General features: G+C 50.8%; 1 protein-coding gene across 1 annotated transcript; it reads left to right on the forward strand.

Moving 5' to 3' along the window:
- Nucleotides 1-1,254: 1,254 nt before the first annotated feature.
- On the forward strand, nt 1,255-5,476 carry LOC119329325 (ATP-dependent zinc metalloprotease FTSH 2, chloroplastic). Its single transcript, XM_037602339.1, has 5 exons — nt 1,255-1,465; nt 2,227-3,363; nt 3,955-4,268; nt 4,572-4,812; nt 4,903-5,476. Exons 2-5 carry the CDS (start codon nt 2,236-2,238, stop codon nt 5,239-5,241), a joined length of 2,022 nt encoding a protein of 673 aa, XP_037458236.1. The 5' UTR covers nt 1,255-1,465; nt 2,227-2,235; the 3' UTR covers nt 5,242-5,476.
- The last annotated feature ends 1,464 nt before the right edge of the window (nt 5,477-6,940 follow it).

Genomic DNA, 6,940 nt, shown 5'->3' on the forward strand with positions numbered 1-6,940 from the left:
GAATATGAAAGGGGGGAGGCCGAATTGGGAGGCGCCCAATTAAGATTCTTCCTATTTGGGGCGCCCCCTTGGCTGCCTCTCCTCCCCTCCAACCTATATATACGTGGAGGGGACCGCTAGAACACACAACATTGATTCCTAGTCGTGTGCGGCGTCCCCCTCCACATTTTACGCCTCCGGTCATATTGCCGTACTGCTTAGGTGAAGCCTTGCACGAATTACTTCACCATCACAGTCACCACGCCGTCGTGTTGATGAAACTCTCCCTCGACACTTTGCTGGATCAAGAGTTCGAGGGACGTCATCGAACTGAACGTGTGCAGAACTCGGAGGTGCCGTACGTTCGGTGCTTGATCGGTCGGAACGAGAAGAAGTTCGACTACATCAACCAAGTTGTCAAATGCTTCCGCTTTCGGTCTACGAGGGTACGTGGACACACTCTCCCCCTCTCGTTGCTATGCATCTCCTAGATAGATCTTGCGTGGGCGTAAGAAAATTTTGAAATTGCATGCTACATTTCCCAACAGAACGACGGGGGAGGAGAAGCGGCGTGGAGCCCAGGTGTACTGGTGGAGGTGAAGGACTTGTCGAGTTCCGGCAGGGGTGTGGCGTGACGGCCGGGGTGGTGGAGATAGCGGCGGCGAAGGCAAGGGAGAAAGATGAAGGAGGGAAAATGGAAGGATGGAGGCACGGGGTCCGAGGAGGGGTTCTGGGTGGGCCAGGAGTGTCGGAGTCCTACGTGGATGTTGGATGACTAAGTCATTCGGATCACGCAGTCTGGGCGGTTACATGCAGTTTAAGAGTCCGATTTGAAGACGCCATTGCTGGTACAAATCTGAAAAGGAAACTAAGTAAGTGCAAGCGGAGAAGTGTCTAGACGACACGGGGCTTCATTGAATGAGTGTATGCTCGTGTATGCGAGCTGACTTTCATTGTACTATGGTTAAAAACAAAAGTCTCAGGAGCAGCTGATTGCAGCACTACTGGAGCCACTGGCCGGCACTTCACCGGGAGTCCAGGTTGCGCTCTTCCCCGGCCGCGCGACGACAGGACAGGAGTCCAGTCGAGAGGTTGTTGCGTGAGCGCGAGCCCAGCCACGACGCGGGAGCCATCGTCCACGAGAAAATAGCACGGTCCATTTTCACCCGGAGCAGAGCAGAGGGTCATTTTCTACGCGGCCGGTTTACGACGTCTATGTGGGCTCATCTCTTCCTTATCGACGCTGTGGGAGCAGAGCCGCCCACGTCGCCCCTCCCCCCTCCCCCCCTACCGAAATCCCCACGCAACTGCGCACCACCGGAGGCCAGCAGCCGGCCGCGGAGGGAGGAAGAAAATCTGCGCTCCTCGCCAGTCGGCAGCCAGTGCCCGCTACTTATACGCCCGGCTCGCCTCGCCCCCCTCCCCTCACAGTCCGCCCCCTTCCCCCCTCCCACCTCCGGCCCGGCCCCGATCCATCCCGTCTCAGGTGCGTGCCGACGGAGCTCCCGTGATTTGCTTGAAATCTCCGCTTCAACCCTGCTCGCTTAAGCCATGCGCTGTAGTATCCCGCGAGATTCCCCTTCTGCCTGTGGTTCTTTAGCAAGCGTTTGGGCGGTAGTGTTCGTCCGGGTGTTTTAATTCAGGCCGGGGAGGTGGATAGCGCGTGCTAATGGATGGCTGCTGCTGCTAATCTAGGCTATGGTAGCTGCGAGGTTAGTGAAGCCGTTTAGATTGCTCATCTCAGTTGGGTAGTACAGTAATCTCAGCTGGGAGCACTTTGAGGGGGTAGATTGATGGCTCTAGTTGCTTGTAGTTGGAGGGAGGGACGAAATGATTGGTTGGTCGTGGCACCTGTGTTTTGTATGGTTCCGTTATAGTTCTTCATCAGGGGGAACTCTTGTCTGGTGGACCAGGCCTTTTTTTGCTGTGAAACATTTTTCATTCCAAGGGTTGGTGGTAGCCACTGTCCAAAATGAAACGAATTGTACAGGCTTCAGGCTTATTAGGGGGTGTGTTCTTCTGATTTGTGATGCTGGTAGGACTTTTCTGCTCGTAGCACTGGTCGATTCCGTCGGACTGAATTGATGATACAGAGCATTAAACACTTAGGAAAAGTACTTGCCTGCGTGCAAAATTTGCTTTTGCAAGAATTAATTCGTTCTCTCTCTGATTGATGCTGACGACAGCAATTAATTATGTTCTGTCTCTGATTCATGCTGACGGCATCTCCGTTCATTTCATCCGCAGTGAGCAAACATGGCGCCATCCATGAGTCTTGCTGCAAAAGGGCTGCTCCCCTTCGGAGCGCTCCCCTCGAGCGGCGTCGCGCAGAGGCCGGTGTCCGTGACCGCCTCCCTGGAGCACAAGCCGAACGATTCTAAGAGGAAGCTCCTGAAGCTTGCGCTCGGAGGAGTCGGCCTGCCCGCCTTGCTGAGTGCCAACAAGGCTCTCGCTGATGACCAGGGTGTGTCTTCCTCCAGGATGTCCTACTCGAGGTTCCTCGAGTACCTCGACAAGGACAGGGTGAAGAAGGTCGACCTGTTTGAGAACGGGACGATCGCTATCGTGGAGGCCATTTCTCCCGAGCTCGGCAACCGCGTGCAGAGGGTCCGTGTGCAGCTTCCCGGCCTCAGCCAGGAGCTTCTCCAGAAGTTAAGGGAGAAGAATATTGACTTTGCTGCGCACAACCAGCAGGAGGACTCTGGTAACCTCCTCTTCAACCTTATCGGGAACTTGGCCTTCCCGCTTATCCTTATCGGCGGTCTGTTCTTGCTGTCGAGAAGAGGAGGGTCTGGTGGCATGGGTGGACCCGGTGGGCCTGGCTTTCCTCTTGGTTTTGGCCAGTCCAAGGCCAAGTTCCAGATGGAGCCCAACACCGGTGTTACGTTCGATGATGTTGCCGGTGTTGACGAAGCAAAGCAAGACTTCATGGAAGTGGTTGAGTTCCTGAAGAAGCCAGAGAGGTTCACCGCCGTTGGTGCCCGCATTCCCAAGGGTGTGCTGCTTGTTGGTCCTCCTGGAACTGGTAAGACTTTGCTTGCCAAGGCGATCGCAGGAGAGGCTGGCGTGCCATTCTTCTCGATATCGGGTTCTGAATTCGTGGAGATGTTTGTTGGTGTTGGTGCCTCCCGTGTTCGTGATCTCTTCAAGAAGGCCAAGGAGAATGCTCCTTGCATAGTGTTCGTTGATGAAATTGATGCAGTTGGGAGGCAAAGAGGAACAGGTATCGGTGGTGGGAACGATGAAAGGGAGCAGACTCTCAATCAGCTACTGACTGAGATGGATGGTTTTGAGGGCAACACTGGCATCATTGTTGTTGCTGCCACCAACAGGGCTGACATCTTGGATTCCGCTTTGCTTAGACCTGGGCGCTTTGACAGACAGGTTAGTTTCTATCCAGCTTTTTTTAAGGTTGATAACATCAGTCTGGAATTTAATTTGCATGTCCCTATTTCCATATTCTTACCATTGCAATTATTCCTGCAACAGATTTTAGAAAGAAAAAAATCTTAGTGAGGTTCTCACGTGCTTGTAAACCTCAAGTCCAATTCTAGTTCAGAGCTTGAACTATCGTTGGGAAAACTTTGTTTTTGCCACTCTAGCTTTTGCCCATTTTGCTTATGCCACTCTAGAATTAGACATATCACTTTTGCCACTCTTAGCTTCTGACAATACATTACAAATGCCATTTAGTGGCAAAAGCAATAATTTTTCATTTCACTTTTGCCACTTCAGATTTTGACAATGTATCATAATTGCCACTCTAAAATTATTGTTTTTGCCATGGAATGGCAATTGTGATGTATTGTCAAAAACTAAGAGTGGCAAAAGTGAAATGTCAAATTCTAGAATGGCAAAAGCAAAGTGGTCAAAAGCTAGAGTGGCAAAAACAAAGTTTTCCCATCGTTAGAACCTATTTTTAAATATTCTGGATCTTTCTTAACATTTGGATATATCTCGTAACTTGTTTCACAGGTGAGTGTTGATGTTCCTGATGTACGTGGAAGGACAGAGATTCTCAAGGTGCACGGTAGCAACAAGAAGTTTGATGCTGATGTTTCCCTTGAGGTCATTGCAATGAGAACACCTGGGTTCAGTGGAGCAGACCTGGCGAATCTTCTGAATGAGGCAGCCATATTAGCAGGCCGACGTGGGAGGACCGGAATTTCCTCGAAGGAGATTGATGATTCAATTGACAGAATAGTGGCTGGTATGGAAGGAACTGTCATGACAGATGGGAAGAGCAAAAGCCTTGTTGCTTACCACGAAGTTGGCCATGCAGTTTGCGGGTAAGAGAGAATCTTCATCTCTTCGAATCCCCTATTTTGTTGAATATTGCATTGGATCTTGATGGATTTCTCAGCATTTCTATAGTGCATTTAGATACTATTTTGTGCTGGCAAAGACTTCCAGCCTCCTTTTGCATGCACCACCATGTTTAGGCGTAGTATAAGAGGCTTTTTTCTCCATCATTTTTCTGAAGGGGATACCGGGTGCTTATGCTTTTAGGTGTTTCTCTGTTCTTTGTCTATTACTCGCATTACAAACTTCCCAACAACCTGGTTCATATCTGAAGATGTTACTTTTTGCAGAACTTTGACGCCTGGCCACGACCCCGTCCAGAAGGTTACCTTGGTTCCAAGGGGTCAAGCCCGTGGTCTCACCTGGTTCATTCCCATGGATGACCCAACGCTCATCTCTAGGCAGCAGCTCTTTGCCAGAATCGTCGGCGGCCTTGGCGGCAGAGCTGCTGAGGAGATCATATTCGGAGATTCTGAGGTGACCACCGGAGCTGCCGGTGACCTGCAGCAGATCACCGGCTTAGCCAAGCAGGTATGCTCCCATTTTGTCATGACAGCTTCTGCTAATCTATCAGATTTATCTAAACGTTTCATCGTACTGACCCCGATGCTTCTGCTGCAGATGGTGGTGACGTTCGGCATGTCGGACATCGGCCCGTGGTCTCTGATGGACGCGGCGCAGAGCGGGGACGTGATCATGCGGATGATGGCCAGGAACTCCATGTCGGAGAAGCTGGCGCTGGACATCGACTCGGCGGTGAAGCAGCTGTCGGACAAGGCCTATGAGATCGCCCTGCAGCAGGTGAGGGACAACCGCGTGGCCATGGACAAGATCGTGGAGGTGCTCCTGGAGAAGGAGACGCTGAGCGGTGACGAGTTCCGGGCCATCCTGTCCGAGTTCACCGAGATCCCCGTCGAGAACCGGGTGCCCCCGACGCCCCAGGCCGCCGTCCCGGTCTAGGTTCGCCCGCGTTTATAGGGTTGGAGAATTTGCTGTTGTTGTAAGATGTTCATATTTCTTGGATGTACACTAATTCCTACTCGAGGCACGGCATGTAATGTAACTCACTCGCGGTTAATTATAAGATGTAATTACCAGGGAAGGATTTTTGCGTGAGGGCTCCTGGTTTCCCATGGGAAGGGAAGCCCTGATTTTCTGACGCAGAGGGGGGAAAAAGAGCCTTGGATATGGTCTTGTGAGGTTTCCCCATTTCGAACCTGAACTTCTGCGTTCAACAGTTAGTTAATCGTATGATCTTTCAAACGAAATTTGGTTTTACTTTGGTTTTGTTGGTGAATTTATGTACAAAACTGATCGATTGAACTATGGCAATGTGTGGATTGTACCCCACAAGTTTGTGACTTATACAAGATCTGGCTAGTGCATCACTACTCTGATTTACAACCAGACTTTTGTAGGGCTATGTTCACATTGGATATCTATCAGTCGGTTCACTATCTTGCCAAAGTGGTGGTGGTCTCCAGTCAGTCTTCTAACAAAGAGTTAGACGACCACATGACGAAACTTTTGACAAAGTTGCCGTCAGTTCTCTAGATAAGACCTGCAGCAAAGAGAACCCAACGTGTCCTCTGCCCCCATCGCATAGAACAAATGCCATGACACATGGCGTTATTTGTCTCGTCCATCAGGTAAAGGTAAACACAAAGGAAAGGGCCTGGGTTGATATTTTGGGCAGAAGGGTAGTTGCACCTACTACTTCCCCTTGATCAATATTTTTTTTATCACAGATGCTTACAAACACAACCATATAAATAATAAAATTACAATCAAATCCTTTGGAGCGTTGAAGTCTTTATCCCTTCATTCATCGTTGCGTGCCGTGAGCACAGCTCGATGATGCCTCGGCGGAGCAAGTTTTTATAAACCCAAAAGCTTGTGTAGCTGCGAAGTCATCGATGCAAATCAGGAGACATTGGCGGGCGTGATCTGCGAAGCAATCACCGCCCCGGAGAAGAAAACACCAATAAGGCCCTGTAAAAACTCCGAAGCCCACGAGCGCCAACTGAATACAAATGGAGGATCCACTGGAAACCTAAACCGACCGTATCCTGGAAGACCCGTCGCTCCGCACGCCCTCTGCCGGTGATATGCACACATACGGAACGGTGAAAGGGCGGGGATAGCATTATTCCTACACTAGGATAGCACTGCCGCAAAAACCAAGCACGAAGACTCCCTAAAGAAAAACTTGAAAATTTTACCCATGTCGTTGCATGATAGGTCCGGGTATGATGTTGGGCTCACTACTATCCAGGGCCGCGCGCCAAGACCCTCTTCTTCGGTGACCTAGATAGCTGGGTCGTCGTTGAAGATCGTCACGCTAGATCCCTTTGTCTGCCATTGTCGAGCACGGTCTAACGCAAATCACTCAAATACGCATCTCCTTCGCCATCTCGCAATCGCCCCAGGCCTCTGCAATGGGCTGCCCCTGAACAGGATCTCCTCACCGCCGCCATCCCGTTGGTTTTGCTCGACGACGTACCCAGGCGGCGACGAGAGGAAGAGAGGACGGGTGGCAGCTAGGGTCTCCTGGTCACCACACAGCCGCCTCTCTCAAGAGAGGAAGACGTTTTGTAACTTGAGTATGAAAAGCTCCCATGAGATCAAATTAGCAAGCCACCCCATCCAACGATAAAAC

This window comes from Triticum dicoccoides, chromosome 7A (assembly GCF_002162155.2).
Source record: "Triticum dicoccoides isolate Atlit2015 ecotype Zavitan chromosome 7A, WEW_v2.0, whole genome shotgun sequence".
Taxonomy (NCBI): domain Eukaryota; kingdom Viridiplantae; phylum Streptophyta; class Magnoliopsida; order Poales; family Poaceae; genus Triticum; species Triticum dicoccoides.